The sequence below is a fragment of the Branchiostoma belcheri genome, unplaced genomic scaffold (genome assembly GCF_001625305.1).
Source record: "Branchiostoma belcheri isolate BF01 breed outbred unplaced genomic scaffold, Haploidv18h27 scaffold124, whole genome shotgun sequence".
In the NCBI taxonomy this organism is placed as follows: domain Eukaryota; kingdom Metazoa; phylum Chordata; class Leptocardii; order Amphioxiformes; family Branchiostomatidae; genus Branchiostoma; species Branchiostoma belcheri.
The window spans coordinates 300,653-322,755 of record NW_017802647.1 but is presented as its reverse complement, the minus strand read 5'-3'; the positions used below and the strand labels follow the sequence as shown (position 1 = coordinate 322,755).

At 39.4% G+C, this 22,103-nt stretch overlaps 1 protein-coding gene across 1 annotated transcript in view; it reads right to left on the bottom strand.

Annotated features, from left to right (window-relative positions):
* The window catches only part of LOC109463267 (serine/threonine-protein kinase SMG1-like), a 51,779-nt gene extending 29,682 nt beyond the window's left edge, over positions 1-22,097 (bottom strand). Inside the window, 29 exon segments of the mRNA XM_019760008.1 lie at positions 71-210; positions 588-834; positions 1,598-1,752; positions 1,990-2,154; positions 2,631-2,758; positions 3,164-3,250; positions 3,770-3,890; positions 4,414-4,540; positions 4,762-4,938; positions 5,379-5,574; positions 5,810-5,925; positions 6,301-6,453; positions 6,767-6,897; positions 7,165-7,357; positions 7,638-7,714; positions 8,119-8,220; positions 8,639-8,787; positions 8,916-8,988; positions 9,197-9,281; positions 9,703-9,791; positions 10,342-10,439; positions 10,997-11,069; positions 11,519-11,595; positions 11,955-12,003; positions 15,605-15,652; positions 16,144-16,303; positions 17,143-17,201; positions 19,348-19,484; positions 22,039-22,097. Of these exon segments, the coding sequence (XP_019615567.1) occupies positions 71-210; positions 588-834; positions 1,598-1,752; positions 1,990-2,154; positions 2,631-2,758; positions 3,164-3,250; positions 3,770-3,890; positions 4,414-4,540; positions 4,762-4,938; positions 5,379-5,574; positions 5,810-5,925; positions 6,301-6,453; positions 6,767-6,897; positions 7,165-7,357; positions 7,638-7,714; positions 8,119-8,220; positions 8,639-8,787; positions 8,916-8,988; positions 9,197-9,281; positions 9,703-9,791; positions 10,342-10,439; positions 10,997-11,069; positions 11,519-11,595; positions 11,955-12,003; positions 15,605-15,652; positions 16,144-16,303; positions 17,143-17,201; positions 19,348-19,484; positions 22,039-22,096 (3,470 nt within the window). The 5' untranslated portion in view covers position 22,097.
* Positions 22,098-22,103: the final 6 nt, after the last annotated feature.

The window sequence follows — 22,103 nt, the reverse complement described above, 5'->3', positions numbered from 1 at the left end:
TATTCACCTTAAATTCAGCACTGTGGTTGCTAACCTTGGACTTGAACCCCCAACCTTTTGATACACTTACTTGATGTAGTTGAGGTCCACATCAGTGTTGAAGGCTCTCTGTAGGTGTGAGTTGGTGTTGTCCATCCGTAGCTTCTGTACACCGTGCTGCCAGTCCTCCACTGAAGACCAGTCCGCCAGCGAGATGTAGCACTCTGCCATCTAGGTAAAACAGTGTGAATAAATATGTCATGTCATTGTGATCTTACAGTCCAAACTGCCAAAGGCAACTCAGGGAACCAAGAAAATCTAGTCTATGGTCATTATGACAGACAACATTCTTAATGTCTGACAATGTGTCAATTAAATGTTGGAAAAATTATCAAAGGCCCCACTAAAAAAGTCACATTAGCCAGGTGGTCCTTTATTTATAAAAGTGGTCACTTTTTAGTTTTACAGGTTTCATTGTAAACAATTTGAACAAAGAAGCTGTATACAAAAACAAAAATTAATCTAGCCAGTCCAACCACTACATGTAACATGGAGAAAAGCAAGGGCTCAATGTAATAATAGACTTCTGTTTACTTCCAACTACATACCTGTTTGATCATGAACTCCACAACTTCAGGGCTGGGGTCCACAGGTTTATGGAGGACTGTCAACTTAGGGGAGCCAACCCCATCCTCCCCTGGAGTGTTACTGGACAGTCCCTGTGATCGGGGGCTGTTCGGTGGGGAGGGGAGGGAGCTGTCTGTGTTTGCTTGTGGCTCGGAGGTCACAGGAAGACTGGTGAGACCCAGGTACAACTGTAGACCATGGTGGTATTCTTTCACTGCAGCTTCATACCTGTCATACAAAGCATCAATGAACCTTTATTTATGAGAAGCTCAAATAGGCCCGCAGGCTGCCTTTCCCTGAGATTACATCATTTTAAGTCCTAACAAATCTATACAGATATTTTGATGAAGGTTAGACATCCAGGTAAACGATACTCGTAAGAAAATTCAAACTCTACTACTGGATCAGTTAACGGATTTATTTCCGGACGTTTCGAGTGACATCCATCACTCTTCTTCAGCGTCACATGATAAAGCTTCTTACGGACCTTGTTGTTTAACCGGTTTTTCTAGTTACTTGTATATAAGAGTAAATCGGTTCTCTGTTCATTTGTGACGCTGAAGAAGAGTGATGGATGTCACTCGAAACGTCCGGAAATAAATCCGTTAACTGATCCAGTAGTAGAGTTTGAATTTTCTTACGACTATACAGATATTGTGTTTCTTGAGCAACAAAAGAGGAGCTACACCTCTACAGTTTTCCCAATAATATTGATCAATCCCAAATATAAAATTGATTCTTCTTCAGCCAAAGACAGCAGTGAAAACTTACACTTTTACTACACATGGGTAGGATTCAAGTTTTCACCCATCTTATCCCTTAGAAAAAACTTACCTCATACAATGTATACAAAAATAACTGGATGATACCATCATCTTTTGGTCAATCAGTCGAATGTGCAAAAGTGCACCACAGTTGTAAAGGTAAGGTTCTTAATTACATTACCTATCCCAGTTACATTGTACAGTTGGTTGTGATGTGACACTCCTACCTTCCCCCTGCCTGTTCCTTGATGGCGTTTATCCACGGCATGTTGCGGCCGATGACATCGCGGCACCAGGCCAGCATACCCACGATGGCGTCAGGACAGCGCAGCTCCGACAGCGCCTGTACCACCAGCACCACCGCGTGCTCAAACTCCGAACCCTTTCAGAGGAAAAATAAAAGTTTTGCTGATGTCTATAGACTGAAACGCTAATGCAACTATATCCTATTCTCTAACTGGAATATCCCATTTTGACTGCGTGGCAGCTTTGATAGCTAGGTAGAAACACAACATATCCATCAAAACACTAGTAACTGCAGCTCTTTCAAATTGTGTAAAAGTTTAAACTTCTCCCTTCTACCACCACGCCACCCGATGCCACTCTCTCTTGTTCCTACCTGTGTGTTGTTGTTGTCCTTCATGTCCCACAGCAGCTCGTAGCCGTGCCTGAGCGCCGCAGCCGGCTGACCGCAGTGTAGAGCGATAGTCATGATGGACAGACGGATCCGGTTTAACCACTCCAGACACGTCGCTCGGTTGGTACGGAAGAACGTTCTCACCGTCTGCAACATAGCATGGACGGTTTGTTTGTTTATTTATTGTGCGACAAAAGCAAGACATTAAGGTAACAAGGTGATAAATAATTCTGCAGGAGGAGAGGAGAAACCTAAGATGGCTTATGCTAATAAGCACTCCTATATACAATTTTGACAATAAACATTGTATTGATTAGTGATGCTCAATAAAAAAAGTATAATAGACATTGTACAATGTAGTACATATAATGCAGATAACATAGAAATTTACATAAATGAGGAGTCTGTCTGGCACATGTAAAAATATCTACTGGTATTACTAAAAAAAAACATTTTCTACAGTCTAACACAAAATAAAAACCTAGCAAAGACAGTATAGAATAGTTTCAACCCAATGAAGCTATTCTAATAGCAATCAAGCAACACTGATAATATGCTTCCGCCCCAGAGGCGTCGCCAAAAACATAACCACTTCATAGACATGACAGTGATGACATGGCTACCTTAGGAGGGGCAGACATGGCCACTGCACACCCCTCGTAGGCGTTGTACATGAACTTGTCCAGGTTCTCCAGGAACTGTAACAGTAGGTGGACCTGGAGCTGGGCCGTGTAGTGCTTCCCGCCAAGGCCTGCGTAGAAATCATTGTAATTAGACAACAAATTCATTTCAGTCCAGAAAAGTACAACTTCATTCCAACACTTAAATCTACAATGTTTCCCCACATTTGTCTTAAGATACTTAAATGTGTTCCCTTTATGTTTTCTTCATTATTTTGTTGTTAATGCAAAGAGCAACTTTAAATACTGAAAAGTTAATGTAAATGCTAATAAAGGCTATGGAAAATGCACTAATACTCTGACAAAAATATATTCAGTTACAACAGTCCAAATACATCACATAGTTGCTTACATGTATGTCTTAGAAGCATCTGATGCTTCAAAATAACTTTTCAACTACTTATTCTTACTCCCTCAATTTTAACATTTGTAGGTTCAACATCACTCAGAATCTGTAGTTATGTGCAGTTCCGTACCTGACAGCTTGGTGTCGTCTGTCTTACTTCCCTTGTTTTCATCAGAGTCTCGACTTCTGGCTTCAGCTGCATACGTTCTCACAGCCACTGTACAACAGAACACAACATTGTTATAATTTGGTTAAGGTAAAAGTCCATACATGTAGCCTTCTTGAGGCCATAGGGGCAGTGGGTTGTTAGTCCACTGTGTAGGCAGGGTATTGAAAGGCAGAAACTATCCTTCTCTTTATGCCACTTTTCCTTTACCCTACCAAACTCAGGTACCCATTGTTCAAGTGTTTTACCCAAGGACACAACATCTAGCCAGGAATCCAACCTGTGACCCACTGATCTCGTGTCCCGTAGCCTATATAGCTAGCCACTTTTGGATACCACGTTTAAATTTAGCTGTTGATTTACATTGTACAATCATGCATTTCATAGTTGTAACTGGCCCCTACCCTTCAATGTTATATGCTCGATTAGGGTTCCACCCTCATAAACCATTATGTCACCTACATGAACATTGTAGGACTAGATAACTCAGAAGAGAAAGATGTTTGCTACATTTTACATGTACTTTACAGGAAGCTGGCTGTGGATTTTTTATTGTACATTTTATTGTACCTTCTATAGTCTGGAATGTCTCCTGAGCGCGCCCCAGTGGTGTGCGGAGTTTAGCCAGCACACAGAAGGCAGCCGCCTCCCACATGGCCCAGAACCACAACAGACTGCTGTTGTCCTGAAACTGGGAGGAAAGACACCAAAATACAGGTTGCTACAGGATGGTACTACACACAAATGTGAAAATATCAGTGCTGTATTCTGCAAAAAACAATAACATTCTTTAACATCCCAATGGGGTAATTATAAAGTTTAAATTAAAAGACTAGTGGAATAACTGTTATAGATGTCCAGGACAACAAAATATTGATGCAAATTCTACCCAACAATCATACCATTTTGCAAATAGTTTACAATATGTATTTTACTTCACAATAAAATTTTTCAGTTAATACATTGTATATCTGTCCACTGTCCAACAATATGATTGTCTCATTACCCTGGGAAAGGGTACCAATTGACCTGGATCAGGTAAATATCTTAACGTGTCATGCACAATCTACATGTACATGTATTGTTACCAGATGTAACAACTGTCGAAAGGACTTCAGAAAATCATTTTTTTTTCTTTTTACATATTGAAACATGTGACAATCGATTGCAACGGGCACTTTCACGGCCAAAGTGATCTTGTTACATGTAAGTACCAGTTTCTGTAGGCACTCCCTGTCTTGGATGACCTTGTCCTCGTCAGACCCTAGGCCACCATCTTTCTTCCGCGACCGCTGGCAGCTGTGGAAGATTCTCTCCACCCATTTGTCGGCCACCAGGTTGCTATGGTAACAGGAAAATCAGATGTTTATACCACAGAATTTGACATAAACGAACACATTCTCCAATTCCTGGATGGCACTTATTGGCAATAGAGTAGAACTTACTAAAGAAGTGATCAGGAAAGTTACTTTCTGTATCATACTTATGTAACAAAAGGTTACTCCACACTGCTGTATTTACTATATTTTTAGTTATCTATGTACTAAAATGTCCAAGCATACCCTGGTTTGGTGGAGTTGAGCAGGAATGCCATAACAGTGCGGAAGTTGTGGGAGTGGAATGTTCCAGAGGGGGCCTTGGCCATGTGGCTGTGCCGTGCCTCCTGCTGCAGCTCAAGCTCCTGCTGCAAGGTGGCTCTTCTGTGGGGCACTGGCTGGGGATCACTGTAGTCTTTTTCACTGCAGATAGAAAGTCAACAACTTCAACCTTTTGCCTTGTCCCTGAGTTCCCCACCCTACCAGCCTCTGGGAGACCATTTTCACCCCCAATTTGACTTTCCTGTCAGTCTTAGTTACACTATCCCCCCCCTCACTTTCTGTGACGCTACTGCATTAAAAATACACAATGTACTACTGACACACATGCAAACAAACAGACAAACTGAAAACAAGACCTCCGTATAAGGAGGTAAACATCAGAATTGGTAAGCCCTTAGTGAAACTATCCATACTACATGTACATGTGTTTGAAGAAAATTTAACTGTTCTCCAACTCAAAAATGAAATCAACTCACCAGAAATTTTGGAGTTTTGTGTTTTGAGTTGGAGAACAGTTTAATTTTCATCATGTATTTTACCAACTCTACCAACTTTCATACATGTACATGTGTTGTCCTTACGTGATGACAAGGGCTATAGGCAGCAGGGTGAGTAAGCTGGTGCAGGCCTGTTGAACACCTCTGTCTGTCCTGGTCAACAGCAGCTTGCAGACGTCCACACATCTCCCCAGGAAGTCGTGCGGCAGGTGTCCCAGCTGCACCACCTGCTGCAGCAGCTGTACAGCAGGCAGGCAGGTGCCGCTGTCGGGACTGCAAGCTGGGATGAGACATTTTTGTTGAAGAATATTCATACATTTGTATGTGCCAAACAGCTTATAACTGTTAGGTCTAAGTAAGTAGCAGTATTCAGTATTTGAAAAATGAGTGAACAAACCATAAAACACATGATTACAAAGCTAAATTTCTCTCACACCAAATTTGGGGTATCTAGGGGATTTCATCCATTTGAAAAAAATTGTGTAGTTGTGAAGTAAACTAATATTAAGTGTTACCCAGAGGCAGGAGCCCTCTGCAGGTAGCCTGGTACTCAGGCATGGAGAACAGGTGGGGGTTGTCAGCTCTCTGGAGCTGCTGTACGATCTCCTGTGTCCATCGAAGGCACAGATTCCTGTATAAAAATAACATACATGTTGTACATTTAGAACTAATTTAACATATTAGGCCATAACAATCTGTCTCCTTCATTCTCTGACAATGTTCATTAAAAAAAATCATTGAACGATTGGCTGAAAAAACAACTAAACTCAAGTATTGGTACTGTCAAGCGGATCTAATTTAATACTGAAGTTTACTGAAGTTTAATGGAGTATTACACCATTTCCTGACTTTCTCCGCCCACTTACTCTCACCCACCTTCCTATCCATCATCTGTCAAAATCACTTCCCACCCACATTGCAATGAAGTAAGTAATTAGGACAGACAAACCCACAACTCTGCCACCCATGACAATACTTCCATACCCGGATGTAACAACCTGTTTACCTGCTGTCACCAGACATGTTACTGGAGGGTAAGAGTTCAGCCAGGAGTCCCAAGATGGTGGCAAAATGCCCCCCCGTGGACAGACTCACCCCCTCCATGATGGTCGGAGGGGGGGCACCTGAGGCCAGACTACTGGAGATGAAGTGGCCATGCCTGGAGGAAAAATTCAACAAGAGCTACTAGCAACCAATAAAGCATTTAAAGATAACAGTTACAGACAAGCAACTGGTTGGATGTTGAAAACAGACATTTCAGGTAGCATCCACTACCTTTCATCAGAGATCTGTGGTCAACAGCTGTTGGTCCAAAAACTATGAAATGTAAATGGTTTATCAATACAATTCAAAAGCATTACAATATCTTGTTAATAAGAAGAAAGATGCAAACAACTGCAGTTCCACAAGTAGTCAATAGGTGTCACCATATCTTCCTTTTTAGCAGAGACCTTTTAAAAACAACATTATACCTGGTACAGTGAGACAGCAGGGTGTACAGCGCTGTGTACTGTACAGCTGGGTGACTGACAGCCAAGTGGAGGTGACATGGCTTCAGGTGGGTTGCAAACAGCTCAAAAAAGCTGGGGGACAGTCCCCACATCTGTGGCAGAGAGAATGACAAAAAGATTTTGTTTATCGTAAAGTTTGAATGTTGAGATTATCAGCATCTTCAACCAGAAAGATTAAAAGTGAATTAGAAATATCTACTAGCGGCACCTACGTTAGAAATTCTTGTAAGACAAAACAATTATAGCTCACTACTAAAATGAACTTAATTGTCACCATCTTGTGCTAAACCTACATAATGACACAATTAACTTTCTTAAATGTGACCAACCAAATCATTGAAATGTGACCTATGACCTACCCCTATGATGGAGTTCTTGGCATTGCCGATCTCCGCCAGGCCGCACATGTTGAAGACGGCCACGGTGAGCGCCTGCTGTTCCGCGTACACGGAGGACGCAAACGGGTTGTTTTTCACCACGGAACAGGACGGGGGCAGGCCGTTACATGACAGGAGCGTGTTGATCGCCACCTCCAAATCTCCAAGGACAAGTCTGGTAAAACAGAAATACAGTTATGTACCAGTTGTCTAACACAATCTGCTATGCCTTTATTTTGTCTGTTTGTTTTGCATAACTAGTAAACAACCTTTAGCAAAGTTAAGTACAAGCTATATACAACTGGACTGTGAGGTTTCATCCACTCACACTGGAAAGGACCCCTACTCTTTAGTGATAAGTTCTTTAACACCCTTGTCACTTCAGAAAACAGTACAGACGTCACCAATGTGGAGAAGAGGAACATGTTAATCTGTTCACTATCAGGATGTCTCACCTATAGACCATGTCGAGCAGTGGAATGTTCTTAAGAGTCAGAAGGCTTCGGTACACCTTCAGGACAGATGGCAGCACCTGTGGTTGTACAGTGACAAAAATCTTCATTTTAGTACAGATCCATATTGTTCAATGATTTGTACATTTTTGCCTCACAGGGCTAAGCACAGGTCACATGTTTACAAACATCTTTACAAAAATACACACACAGAATATCTGGCTTTTGTCTCCCTTCTTGGGAATGTGAGAGGATGTAAGATTAATTAAAGTTGGTTAGTGAAAAGACTGTACATATATCTTTTTTAACATAAACTTTTTACTAATCAAGTGTCTAAAGTGAGGAAATTTATTTATACAATGTATCTATGTCTGCTGTACATAACATTTCTATATCTATCTTCTAACGTTCAACACATTTCTTGCAACAATGGCATCTTATTTCTCTATCTCACTTCTCATAGACATCAAACAGGCACACGTACCTCTGGGTTGGTGTAAAACCTGAGTTGTAGGAACTTGGAGCCGGGGCCCAGAATCTGTTCAATCACAGACACAGGCAGGGAGGTGTTCACCAGCTCCAGGATCTGACAGGGGAAGGACCAACATGAAGTCAGGAAGGAAGACCCTTTACTGGACTTGGCAACACAAATGCAAATTGGACTTGTGGCACTACAATGGAGTGTCTAACTCTGAGGCCTATTTCATTATTACACAGATAAGTGACTAAAAGTACGCAAGACAAATAATTATGGGAAAAAACAATGGCATTGTTTGTTTGTTTCACATAAACGGTAAACCACCTTCAGGGGTGGCATACCAGTTTTGTACAGGAAGACTGGACTGTATGTTCGATCCACTTTGGCATAACATTGGTGTCTGCTAGGGATTCAAACCCAGAACCATTTAATTAGATTCTAAGTCAACAACCCTAACCACAAGACCACCTTGGCTTAAAATAATTTTTCCTAGAAGACCATTTATAAGTATGAAACCTACACATACCTTATTGAGCAGCCTGAGAGCTGAGATAGAGTGGGTACTGCTCAGCATACTCTGCTCTGTCTGCTTGGTCGTGTAAGACAGAGCCCCACTGCAGGACTGTGCTAGCCCGGAACCCAGGCCTTGTCCCAGCAGGCACACACAGGTGTTGGCTGGTCAGAAGAAAACAGAGTATTTTTCATTAAGTAAATGAATGAAAGAAATAATTCTGTGTTAAAGCTGAGTACTGAGCTAGTCCTTGCAAAAAACACTTGTTGACAGTAAGTGCAGCTGGCCATACCTGCGATGAAGAGTTCCTCAGATGGATGGTCAGTGGTCACCTGATCCACACATCTCACCATCCGGTCCAGCAGCTGGACAAACAACAACATGTTTGTCAACATTCCCAATTTTATGGCGATACAAGGTAAATCTTATTTTTGTAATGACAATAACATGTAAATTACAACAGATTAATATTAAAATGTATTACAGCTAAAATTACAGTCATAACATGTAATTCACATTTAATATAGTAATTCAGTCATAACATAGTATTCATTAATATTATGATCTGCCTACCTCTGTGATATAGGCCTCTGTGAGAGGAGGTCCGTGATTGGGTGAGAAATGGTCTCCCATACTGCTCACCACTGTGCTGAACACCCTGCAAACAGTACACAATACATGTACATTGTAAACTACATGGTGAGAAATGTTTCCACTATATTGCTACCTGTCACACATTCAGAACCTTCACAAGACCACCAAACCAACCAAGGTTGGACGTAGGATGGGCGCAGTTCAACCAGAATTAGCTCACGCCTTCATGTACATTGTACATGTACCTTTCTACACAAATCAAATCTACATACAATTGAAGTTAAATTTGAGTCAAATTTGACCCCCCCCCCAAACATGCCCTGAATACTTAGTAGTTTAAGTTAGTACTGCTGACCTATTAGTCTGACAAGGTTGCAATTTTGGATATATTTTCAAATGGTACTGTCTGGTGCAGTAAAGCTATAAAGGATAAGACCATTGTTTTATGATCAGTTGAAACCAATCTGTGAGTTGTGCCCTCTGACCTGAGCAGGGCGGTCAGTTTGGGTAGGCAGACGTCAGGCGGAGGGACGTCATCTTCACACGGGCTCCGCCGCGCAAACCGGTGCAGGTCCTGAAAAAAAGAGTCATCTGGCATCAATATCTACAATTGCACAAGTAGCCACCTCTTCAAGTCAGCCACCTGGCTATGATGACCACTTTTAACCAGTCCCGAATTCTATAGTCCATCGGAACAAGCATTAGGCAACCTGCCCAAGAAGGCCATCTGTTTATCTTGGTTGCCTGGGTGGCCTTCTTGGCAGGTTTGACTTCTGGTACCAAATTGGCATTGGTTATGATCTTATAGGCAGCATCTTTTTTTGGTGGATATTGAATAATAATTATAATGTTGTCACACGATTTTCAAGTCATCTCTCTTTGAATACAAACAAGATTAAAGAATAAGTTGGTGAAGATCATCCAGTAACCGTAAGAAAATAATTAAGTCTTTTCAAACTGGATAGATATTTTCTAATGAAACGGTTAAGATTAAAGAATATATGAATGAAAAAATAGCAATGGCATTCAAGGTGATGAAAAGAATTAAATCCATCAGGAAAAGAAAGAAAAACTGTGCAAAAATGACAATACACATCCACACATTAGTTAGGTAATTACACTACCTCAGTGTATGCCTCCATGTCCTCCAGGAACTGTCCCAGTAGAGTGACAGAGAAGCCCAGATCTCCCACCCAGAACTGTTGGAGGCTGACCAGGATATCTGCAAACACAAGCCATTGACATTCATCAGACCAAATATTGCAGAAGCCTGACTAATATGCTCAAGGTACAATGCTCTTAGCTAAAGCTACTTGTTGTCCCATAGCCTTTTTGAGGCTGTAGTGATAGTGGGTTGTTAATCCACTGTGTCTCACTCTGGGGCATGATATTGGAAGGCAGAGCCCATCCCTCTCCTTCCACTGCCCTGAAGTCAGGTACCCATTTTACACCTCGATGCAGTGAGGAAAGTCATGTAAAGTGCCTTTCCTAAGCCAGCGTCTAGCCAGGAGTGCAAGGAGTGGAACCTGTGATCTCATGTCCACTCGGCTATGAATTTTGATGCCACATATTGCCACATGTACTAGACTAACTCCTTATGCTGTATGTCATCAACAAACTCTATACATGTATATCATAATCTCTCTATGACATACTTTATTAAGTTAGTAAACCAAGTCTACATTTCATAAAGGAAATCCAATTTCATATTTCATAAATGCTACATCCTCCATATTTCATTACAAGCCCTACCTAATAACAGTTACACTAGAATAATACCTGAGGTGTACTTGATGACAGTTTCCTTCTGTGTGCTGTCAATATGCCACCCAACAAGTATATCCACTGTGTCCTGAAGCAAAGCAGAAAAAAATCAAAGTCTCAAGGTTCATAAAAATATTTCTTCATTACATCATCACCAAATTCCTCATAGTAATATCTAATAATCAACCATCTTAATTTACTTATTTTGGCCTCCTCCCATAATCATATTTTAACTTGTTTTTCTGGTATTTCATGCCTTATTTTTCACAATTTTACATGAACGGTAGGCCCTTCATTGGCCTCTTGGTTCTTTGAAGTGTGTGAAGTTGATTGATGAGAATTCTAGATGCAAGGTTCTCTTGTCTAATGAGAAATGGGTGGGACAATACATCATACTGTTCTCTGTCATTACACATTTTCCTGCTCTACATTAGCTTTTTAAACTCGTGCCACACAACTTAAAAGTTTACAATGTGGTCTACCATCTTCTGATTGGAGACACAACTGAAGTATTTATAAAGAGGAGCGTAAACTCACCCTGAAGTGGTTTGTGAAGACATGGGGATAGTACTCTGCCACATACTGGATACAGTCCACCACAGCCATCAACAAGTCTGTATAGGCAAGACAAACATCAGTGTGAGATAATAAAGACAAACATCTGTGTGAGATAATAAATACAAGAAACTTTTGTGTGAGACAATAGATGATGTACCTTGTACATTTCATGCTGAATGAAATGATTTTAATGATACAGTTCACTTTGTCTAGATATCCAATAATAAGTCTGTATGTACGCCAAACTTCAGAAACCTCAGTGTGAGACAATTTGGCACAAGAAAGGTACATGTACCTAGTACTTTTTAAGCTGTTCAAGAAAATGATTTTTATAGAACTTAACATCATCTGTGATGCAAAAGCAAACAGGTCAGCAGAAGAAATAATATCTTTAATAATGTTTGTAAATGCTTACCTGGTGTGTCAGCATTCTCCAGGACTGACTGGAGGTTTGACATGGCCATCTGAAACACAGAGAGAAACAATGGAACTCACGCCTTCTCTGTCACAAAATAATATACTACACAAGTTACGATAACGCTATCACCATGGTTTGATTTAGGTACATTGTGTACTGACTGTTTAGAAGTTCAGCAATATCAAAAGGTTTCAGGCTAAAAATTATGCGACTAGGTCAGAATGAGTTAACCATAGCCTTGGAAATCCCTTTGAAATGAACATCTCTGCCCTAACTATTTTAAAACAAGGTGGTTAATGCCATGATTGATGAAGTCAACCCTTATTTTTTTACGTTAATGATTTGCCCCTAATTAGAATAAATGTTCAAAGTAAAATACTTCCCTATAATATATGCAGTACTTGGGATTAACCATTTCTCAAGAGCTTTCCTGTGTTCCAACTGTGGCCGGGACTGCCATGCAAAGATAGGGCTGATTAGCCACTGTAGACACTGTACGCAGCTACAACATCGGACTTAGAGTGCTACCATAATCTTTCAATATAGATTCCTACTACTACTAGCTACCTTTTCAAGATTTAGTGTGCAAAAAAACAACAACTGTGCATCATTCCTCACTTTGTCTGCCTTGACATAAAACCAATCCTTTAGTGATGAACAAAACATGAGGGATTGGACCATTTCTTGAACTTGAGTGGATTCACTCCTCAAGCTAACCAACATCTATCACACTTACTGCAGTCATCCCTCAATAAGACATCTGGAGCCACATAGTTCCCATTTAGAACTTTTAGTTTTACTCAGCCTGTCACCACTGGTTTCAACCTGTGGGCTTCTTCAAGTGTGCTGAGACTAAATGACCATATATGTACATGTACATGTAGTTCATGAAGCTCTCATTTTTCATTTTGTGTCTTTCCAGTGCAGCAGAAAGATGTTGGAGTAATGCGACAAAATGAACAGGAGCACAATTTAAAGTGTTAATCAGCTTTACCTACAGGGTTTCTCAAGTTTTGCTTCAGAATCTGTACAATTTACAGACAGAAGGAATTGATGGATAACCAGGTATTACTGACACACCTACGCATGTACAATCACTTGTGTCCCTGGGCAAAATGGCTGCTTCCCAAGCATTACTTTACTTTCTTACCCACTGAGATATCCAGTCACAAACATATCTTCAGGTTGGACTTTACCAAACATGAAAAGCTCAATGTACACTTCAATCTAAGTATCTTCGTTGAGACCCACTGCTTTTTCAGAAATCCTTCTACTGCAATTCTCAAAGGAACCTAGAGGGGAGCCGGTGAGTCTTTTGAAATACCTAAGTCTCCCTAAAGGGCACTTTTTGTGTCAACCCAAAACTCTTGATGTTGGACTTATATAATCCCTTCAAAGGTTGCCATGAATTATAGAGAAAATGAGTTGTGTTGAAGTTGAAAGGGACATGACACAAGGGTTTTATAAATGGCATCAAGTAGGCTAAAGCTATATGGATAACCATGTTCTATATAACAGCACTATGTAGCTCTGGGAAGCATCTTTATATGCTTTTCTCTGCCACCTACATGTATTCTAGGGGTAGCAATCCTAGTTCTTATATAGAAGCGGCCATCAATTTGGTGCTTTTCACACAAAATTTTCATGCAAGCTCATGGGCTATTCTGCCTTACTTTTAGCTTACCTCAGTGTACTATTCCAGAAAAAATTATTCAAGAAGGGATATACCGGTAGACAAGGTATTATTAATTTTCATGGAATTTTGTACCATTACAGCTTTGCTTTTCCAGAACAGGTCTTAGACACAGTGTGTAGTAAAGAGTATTGCAACTGCCTGGCTCCAGTCTTACAAACCTCACGTTCCGGCCATAATTTCCAAGCCTTTTATTCCCAAAGGGGTAACAACATAGTGGAGATAACAGATAACGAATGTGTCAATCTGACGCTAGGACCTGGCAATGAAAAATGTGACAGAGGCTGAAATTCCAAAGTTCGCCATTGTTCTCTAATATTCGACCTTGGAAAAGAATGACTCTAGGAGGAGTTGTAATATGACAATGTGACCTTCAGAAGCAAATGAAGCAAATTATTGTTTTTGAGAAGGCCATGCAAAATGTATGGGACAAAAAGTCAGCACTCTATATCATAGAACAATGTGATACAGCCTCTGCCAGGGCAGCAAAATTTCTTACATAGAATTTGGCAGTTTGGCAATACAATGATATTAATTATTATGTCAAATAAAATTTCTTGCATGGAATTTGGTAGTTTTGCACTTGACAATGACATTATTTATTAAGTAAAATAAAATTGAGATGATGGAAAAAATTTCAGGCTGGCTAGAACACCGTACCATACTGTACCAATGACATCCCTCCTGACATCTGCTTGGTTTTCATTCATATGGTAATGTCCCAACCCAACGACAGAACATGATAGTCAGCGTAATGCCCTGGGCCACAAAAATGTCTTCCTTGTCCACAAGGCAAGTGCAGAGACACGACATAACAGATGACAATGCAGAAGGAAAGTCAGATAACCCTGGAAGCTTTCCCTCCCACCCACTCAACGATGACAATCTCTCATCAATAGTGCCCATTACACAGGACTCAGAGCTCTCCTGGGAGAATGGAATAATTGCCGAGTAAGCAGCTTTTGCATCACGTACCTGTAGGAAGTACTCCTACACCTAATCATTCACAGAGGCACAGAATAGCTGGCTACAGGCACAAACCCTGGAATTACTAACATAAAGATTCTCCCATTGATTAGATGATTAATGTTTCAGCTAGGCAGGGGTAATTCAAAATCCTTTGGACTTACTAGACTATACATGTATACGTTATTTCTGAAGTGTATTAGCTCCAAAATATATGAGGGCTTGGAATTTATTTTCGGGAATTTTTAGGTGCACTAGTGTGAATATGTGCATAATTTAGGCTGCATAATTATGTACAATATTCAAGTTGAACCCTGTTAAAAATTAAGTGCACAGCCCTATTTTCTTTGCACAAAAGATTATGCACCCAGTACTTTGAGCCTTGTGCATTGTGTCTACTTCCTCATAGATGTACAAATGTAGAATATATATTGGACATTTGACAAAGGATGTTCAATAGAACTCCATGTTAAATCTTTATTGAGCCCTCTATCTTTAGCATGGCTAGCTTCATGATTTTGTCCATGACATCCAAATTGATGAACTGAAGGAGTGATTGGATTAACATGCCAACATGAATAGTGCGTCATCCTTCCTCATCCTTTCCAGAAGCCTGAGCTTGGCTCATAACAAGTCATGTGCTCAGAGTAATTGGATCATCACTCCTGAAGAAAATTTGAGGTGAGCTGTCTTTGCTGGGTTGATCTAAAGTATCAAAACTTAAACATCCAGTGGGATGTAGCCTGACTACATCACCTTCCACTGGTCTTGGGGAAGAGGTCCAATCAGCCAGATGAGAGAAAAGCAACATTGGCCCACACAGATATTATGTAATATATAATTATATTGATTACAATTCAAGGAAAGCTAGTTCTCATCATGCTACATTTCTCTTCTGAAAGGTCACACACACACACAAAAGATTTGATACAATATATATACAATACAGTTACTGAAGGCCAAAGTTTATATCATAAATAATACTTACTGGGACGAATTCTTGAAACTGTTGTCGTTCGCAATCGATCTTGAAAGCCTGAAAAAGTGACAACAAATGTGTGGATTAAACCATTATTTTGTAACCCTCTAAAAAGAGTAAGAAGTATGATTATCAAATTATCTAGTATTACAGTACTTTCATTCCATGGTGATACATGATATGCCAGCAGTTACTTTTTGACAATGACAAGTAATACTTAAATGACTTCAATGACAAGTAAATTACTTTTGGGGTGATTTTATTTTGCATTTGAAGCAGCTGAATAAATTCAGCAGTACAGTTTCAAAACACAATTTCGCAGCGTTATGATCTTGCGGAAATAGTTTACTGCAAAAACTGTGAAAATAGAACAACAGTGAACATTTTAAGACTTACACAAGTTAAAGTAGACATTTGTCAAAGAAGTTAAAAACAAGGTGTCAAAGCCAGGAGAACTGCATGACTAAGGCTTGTTCACTCAACAGCTTCTGCATGTCTAATGCCCAATACATCTCCATAACATCTTCAGAGTGTTTCTAACGTCTTACCTGATGTAAAGCTTGCAGGAACAGCACCTTCAGGTCATCACTAGGTGCCGTGCCGACCTTGGCAAAGACCCATTGGAAGAATCGCTGGGCCTCGTAGCCGAGAGCCGCGCCCACCAAACCCACGCAGCGCGCTACCTCCTGTTTCACCTCAGCTGACACCCTGGAATGGACACACAATTTTCCACATGTCACATATTTTATGGAGGATACCTTTTTATTCATGTTTATTTGTGAACATATAAAGTTAACCTGTTCATAGGCTCTCTATTGCAGCACCCTCAAGGCATGCACAGTGTAGGTATGTAGGAGTGCAATATACTGCGGACTTTGCAAGTGGAGATCTGTTAAGATGCATTTTTCAGGGAGGCGGATATACATGGTTAAGCTGGTGTGTTATGCCGGCAGGCAGTTATACCGATACAGAATAATCTGATACAGATACATGATGTATATGACCTGGCAGAATTTTTGCCTTTAAATTATCACATTTATACAAGCATATCCAAGTACAGGTACACACTACATGTCTGTGGAAATTTCACTACAAGATGATTTTTCACACTGAATCTCTGCTGAATTGCAGACTATACACCCGCTCTTCTACTGCAGACTGAGGTTCTCCATTTTGTTCACTTCTGCCCTAGCCTGCAGATAGCAGGTTGTAGGTGGGCGTTTGATGGCCTTATTACATGTATCAGGTCCTGAGGGAGCGGTGGGAGGCAGGAAGACGTGTGGGTGGGGTGTCGCAGGGCGACACTAAGTACCCTGTAAAGCACTTCTCCTCATCTCAGCACATTTCTGACACGCACTCTCGGGATTTAGAAGAACATGCATGGCTTTAATGGTCAGATTGACTTAATATCATTACCTCTGGCCACACTGAAGTACTTCAATGGTTCACTTTTGGAAAATAACAGTGTGAAAAGAAAAAAGAAAGAAAAAACGCCACCTAAACTATTGTTATTGGAAAGATAGTAGCAATGTACTGTATATACTTACCTATCATAGAACAAGTCCTGTAGGGCAATTAAGATACTATCTGCCAACTTTGTGACACTCTGAAAGGAGAAAAAACAGGAAAGTTACACACACAAACTAGTTATGGTATTAAAAAAACAATGTGTATCATCTCACACATCCAACTACATATCAATAGTATACAGCAAAGGCATCGTGAGTTACAGAACATACGGACTAATTCCAATAGTAGTAGTGGGCAATATTCCATGGAGGTCACTGGCCCCCATTACTAAGTAACAATATAAAGTGTCATAATACAAAAACACACACAAACAAGGACATCCACACATACATACACAGACGCACGCATGCACACATACCCACACACGCACGCACGCCTGCACACACACACACAGACACACCAAGTTGAAACTCTTTGCACACACACACACACACAAACCAACCAACCAAAAACTTCTTGGTAAAGGTAATATACAAAGACATTTTACATACAATACTATAAATAATGTGGCATTTGCCTTTATCTGTAAAAAAAATTAATGACAATGGTTATAACATGCATTGTCCATGAACTTCCAGAGATAACTAATGATGGCACCCCTAGCTACAATCACAATGTACATTGTAGGTCACGACACCACAACTATTTTGTTGTCGCTTTGGAATTGACGACCTTTTTCTGCTCCAAGTTATGTCAACCAAAATAAACTGCACCCAAACTGTCCAGAGTGCAGGATTTATAACCCTTGTGCCATAACTGAGAGTGTTAGCGCTAGTACAACTTCTCCTGAACCAAACCCAAGATCAACACTAAAACAGCCACCTCTTACAACTAATGGGCCGTTAACGGTATTCCAGAGCCGGCAGTATAATGGAATATGCCGCCGTTAGTACATTACGCCGTCAATTACCTACGCAACATAAACTAATTTTCGGCATACCATTTATCTAGAGCATCAGGACCAAGATAGTCGTGACATTTGCTCATAGCCCAAAACCGGGGAGGTTCTATTTGGTGTATGCCAGGGGGCAAACTGCAACATATTGTGAACATTCTTCAATTCATATTTTAAAGGGTTGCTCCAGAAATAAGAAAGGCAGCCTGGGGTACCGTATATAAGAGATTATGTAGCGTCACCAGTTGTTATCATTTTAAGATGTAAAAAAATGACATTATGTACTGTTGAGATATCATGAAATCAACATTGTGATGATCATAAAGTTCATGGCCAATCAAAATAAAACCATTTATTTAATTATGTCAATATTGAAATATTTGACTTTTCTAAACAGTGACCGAGCACACAATATTTTGAACAAACAAAAGCATATTATTTGTGTAATTTTCATGTCTTTTTACGACAAGAAATTGTGACGAACAACATGTTCTAGACTTCATCATAAATTCATACACCATCTTACAAGTACATGTAACTGTATCCCTCAAAACAGCTCAGGGAATTTAGGTCAGGGTCAGACGTCCCCTGAACTTCAGTTGACCCTATCAGAACACTGTTGTATGTCATTTCTTGTCAACAGATTGACGTATTGTAACTGTAAGAGGTGCCAACTAGAAACTAAGTACATGACTGTATTAGAGCATATCATGTGTGATTCAAGAAGGTTTAAGTAAGGTTATACTAGTACTATAATACTAATAATTTCTTAACAAATCTTACAAAATACAAAATGATAATTAATGTCATATACTACAATATAGGATATATAAAATTCTAGCAAACTGGTACAAGTAGATTTATCATAAGATGAATTTTGATCAATCAAAAAGTATAGACAATAGGCTGAAATTCAACTAATGCATTGTGTTGACATCCAGATACAAGTATGGAGAGGTGGTCTTAAATAGCCTATAGTATAATCCCATCATAAGTTACAACTGTCATATGTTAATCCCCATGGTATTTAACCAGGCCACCACCCTTTCAACTTCACCTGACCCCTTACCCTAGTTGATTCGCAATAAAGTACAGTGTGAGTCCATTTTTAAGTCCAGTATACTACATGTATAAGACCATTTTTTCCCTGTATCTTTATCTTTTAACTCCACAATATGCTATAATGATGCTAAAAATGCAGAGTAGTAGAGAGTTATCATGTCTTATTTTTATACACTAGTTATGCTGACTAGGGTCGATTGGGAAACGAAACATTTTCTTTCCAATCCTAGGCTTTACTTTAAAGCAAAAGAGAAACCAAACCAACCTGTTTGTTATCGGGGTGTTGCAGGTGTTCTTGCAGTTGACTGAAGGCGTTGGACCTCCGTTCCCGGTCATCATCGCGATAGATCCGACGCATCAGACTGGCCATTCTCGGGTCATCGGCAAACAGGTGCGAGTGATCTGTACACCAAAAAACGAAAATAAAACAGCAAAATCGTTAATACGTACATATGTACCCACTTAACAGTGCATGTGCGAACATTAAATGAACTGTAACTTACAGTGTATGGAGAGCAAATTGTACATTGTATGTGTGCCACGGTATTGCTCAGAAATCCTAGAGCCGCAAAACGGCCCTTAGGTTTGTGAAAAAATGCAATAAATTTGTTAGAATTGCTGTAATATATTCTAAACCTGATGGAAAAATCTATACCGGTAGTCGCTTGGGTTTCATCTGTCTGCAACAATAGTACCAACAACTGACTCTGTGAGATAATTATACCATAAATATCATCACAGTTCATATTGATCCTATGGCATACCTGCACATATAACCTATACATTTATGATATCAACACTATAACTTTAATCAAGAGACAGAAATGTCAACCTCGGTCGGGAACCATTATTTGTATACTGGTGTTTGATTGGCTGTTTTCAGTGCCTTTAGTTACTGACAATAAAACACTTCTTCGTAATTATCGTTTTCAACTTCAGTAGGTGTGATTTAGTGCATGTGTTACAGTAAGTCTTTATTCTTTTAAATTAATGTGGTCAATGACCCTGTTCTAAAATTAACATGTTTATGTTTGTCACTGCTTTCACATATTTTGGTAAGTATGTATGATAAATATCAGCACATGTCAAAATTATTTGCATGCCTTTCTCAATGTCGCTGTCTGATTTTTCTTCTGTCACTAGCCCTGAATTCTAACTTGATGATAAATATCCTTAAGCAAGCTAGCTTATACCGGTAGTCTTGCAATGCAATATCAGGGCAGCAAAACTGAATTTTTAAAGGCAGTTTTCTGTATTTTTTTAAATCTGTAATATGTTGAATCAACCCATGTAGGATACTGATCTTATCGGGAACGGGTTTTCTGCGCGTGAAAAATTTGCGCGCGCGTGAAAAATTTGCGCGTGAAAAATTAAAGTCCTTTGAAAATGTCAGAAAATATGCAGTACCAAATTCTAATGCAGAAAAAAGTTACCCTGTAACATGATTTTCCATCTACAACCTGAAATTTCGGTTTGAATTTTTAGGTCCCTTGGGAATAGGTTAATTTGCATATCTTCCAAGAAACATTAAAATTAAAAAATTACTTGAATTTGCCAGAAAAACATGGAACAGTTACTAATACAAGGTTTTGTATTGTTAAATTTAACAATTCCAGGCTTTTCTCCATTCTATAAGCTTGATTTGGCATTTTATGAAGCAGTTTCTTTCACGCGCAAATTTCAAACTTTTTTGCGCGTGAAAACTTAAACTTTGAAAATCACCTAAAAGTCACTGAAAAGTTTACAAAACAAGGCTATGTACTCTAGAATGTGATAATATGATACTGAAACTCAATTCTATTTCATGACTTTTCATCTATATTTTTAAGTCCAAAACAGCAAAAAGTTTTTAAATCCCTTGGGAATTGGCTAATTTGCATATTTTCACGTGCAAATTTTTCACGCGCGCGCAAATTTTTCACGCGCACAAAACCCCATCTCGATCTTATCTGTCAGGCAAAAATATGATGTTGCTGACGGAAAATCATTTAATGATTGCTTGTTTCGTATCGTACGTTGATTCTAGTTATTCATTGGTGGGTAAAAAATACAGGGACTCCTTGCATACCATGTTTCTGGGTTATTTCAAACACTTCAACTTTGAAATGATGCTAGGAAATGGCAGTAAATGTCCTCATCCAGAATATTTTGTTTTGCCACCCTGAAATTGCATTAGATGGATTTAAATAGCTACAGTGACTAATTTCACATAATTCTTTAATGATCTTTCAGACCATGTTCACCGAAACATGATCATGTCATATGTTTAACACATTACTGTACTACATAAACAGAGCCTTATAATTTATATAAACCAGGACCAAAAAACACATGTAGATCTTCACACAATCACGCTCCTTTTTCCTTTCATGTATGACAGTGAGGAGTATCACGTAGAGCACGTATGCATGATATGTATATCAGTGGAGGTATCAGATTTCAAATATCACATTGATGAGTTTGTTCCTGTCTCATACAAGAAGGATGATCTAAACAGTATAGAATTTTGAGCCACTAATATTGTAATGGCATAAAAATGTGAAGCATCTTTTTTTCCACCCAGTTTTTCACATCTACTTCAAGATGATGAATAATAATAATCAGCAGGTTGAATAGAACCTGCAGTTCACAAAGAAGCCACGAGGGGTCCAAGATTTTTCCATCATTTCTGTCTCATTCAAAAATGTATATGTACTGTGATATGAAGTTCAACTATGCCAGAAGTAACAGAGCCCCTTAAAAATATAATGATTATAAGAAAATTAAATCGTACTTGCAAAGGTTGTCAGTGTTGTAAATTATAACTCATCAGTCATGTTATTCCCTCCATAGACATATCATAAACCATCAGATGTTAACCATTCTAAATATCTAAAGAGCTTTTTATAAGTTCTATAACAATTTTCATTGAAAACAATAACAACCAAACAAACAAAAAAAAGGGAATCTTCCTTACCTGCCCACCAATACCCACAGTTGGACCATGTTGTCCACTTTTCTCTTCTTCCTGGCATACTTTTT